The following is a 1,304-nucleotide window of genomic DNA, read 5'->3' as shown; positions in this document are numbered from 1 at the left end:
AAAAAAAAAATCTTCAAGTTGAGGAATTTCGGTGCCAGCAATTTACCTTTGCTGATGTGCCTGGCGCTAGCGCCATATTTGGCATTTGTAATATATCCGCGCCAATAACCGTCTCCTCGTTAGCCATTGAAGTGTTGTGTACGAAGACATTGCTCTTGCCATAACGTTTGATAAGTATATTACCAATATCATCCATTTTAATTTTGAAACCTTCACCGACTGATTTTTTCGCTACTTTTGTATCAGCATCACGCATGGGATTATCAAAACCGCTCAAGCCGATTCTGCGTTTTGGAGAGGAAGAAGTTAATGTATAAGTTAAATGAGTTGTAAAAAAAAAAACGTATTTTTCGAAACACTCACCTTACGCCATCGAAACCATTTTTGCCACCATTTATAGTAATCACTGAAGATCTGGCATACGCTTTGGCAACTCTTCGATTCTTTTCGAATACTATAACCTTTGCCCAGATCTCATCATCGATTTGTTCCCATTTGCTGAGCACTTCATTAATGTGATCCTAAATAGGGGTAAGAAAAAGTATTCATTAGATTAATATTAAAATTACGATTAAGATTAGGATTAAGATTATGATTAAGGTGATGATTAAAGTAAAGCCAAAGATTAATATTGAGACTCAGATTCCGATTAAGGTTAAGATTAAGATTACGACAAAGATTAAGATTAAGGCTAAGGTTAAGGTTAAGGTTAAGGTTAAGGTTAAGATTAAAATAAAGTTTAAGATAAATATTAAGATTAAGATTAAGAATAAGAATATAATGATNATTAGGATAATAGAATATTATTAAGCAGAAAAATACTCATAAATATAATGTGGTGAGCCTTTACAGTGATAGGATTCTTTGTTTTTTAATTTAGGACTTACCCTAAATAGTTTCTCTTTATTATACCAGACATCCTCTTCCTCTTCGACATTTGGTATCAAATCCAGATTGTCGAGGGAACGCGAAATAATTTTCCGACGCGAAATCATTTTGTTAACACTTGGTTGCTGTGAACTACGTTTGCGTGTTGGCAGTATTTTGTGGCCGTTTATAAAAGCCGAAGCTTTTCAGTCTTTTCAAAAAAGAAAATGCAATGACTGAAAAAGAACAAAAATTAAAAAAATAAAAATAAGTAAAGTAATGAAATAAAGCACTAGCGAAATTATAGTGAAATAGCTTAATTAATAATAAAAGTAAATAAAAAACAACGTACGTGAGGTTGCATAAATTATTTTGTAGAGAGTAAAAATACTAATTTACGCAGAATCTAAATATTTATCTCTCGGTGGCCTTGGAAT

General features: G+C 32.2%; 1 protein-coding gene across 1 annotated transcript; it reads right to left on the bottom strand.

The window, feature by feature from the left end:
• Positions 1-46: 46 nt before the first annotated feature.
• LOC108371218 (uncharacterized) lies at positions 47-1,097 on the bottom strand (the record flags this gene model as incomplete). The annotated part of the gene is made up of 3 exons (XM_017626725.1): positions 888-1,097; positions 364-521; positions 47-284 (listed from the first exon to the last, which is right to left on the bottom strand). Coding segments are annotated over exons 1-3 (504 nt in total), but the record flags the coding sequence as incomplete, so codon positions are not given.
• Positions 1,098-1,304: the final 207 nt, after the last annotated feature.

The sequence above is a fragment of the Rhagoletis zephyria genome, unplaced genomic scaffold, assembly GCF_001687245.7.
Source record: "Rhagoletis zephyria isolate East Lansing unplaced genomic scaffold, Rhagoletis_zephyria_1.1 Rzeph_scaffold_04791, whole genome shotgun sequence".
Lineage (NCBI taxonomy): Eukaryota > Metazoa > Arthropoda > Insecta > Diptera > Tephritidae > Rhagoletis > Rhagoletis zephyria.
Note: the sequence above shows the minus strand (reverse complement) of the source record. Positions and strands in the feature narration are given on the sequence as shown.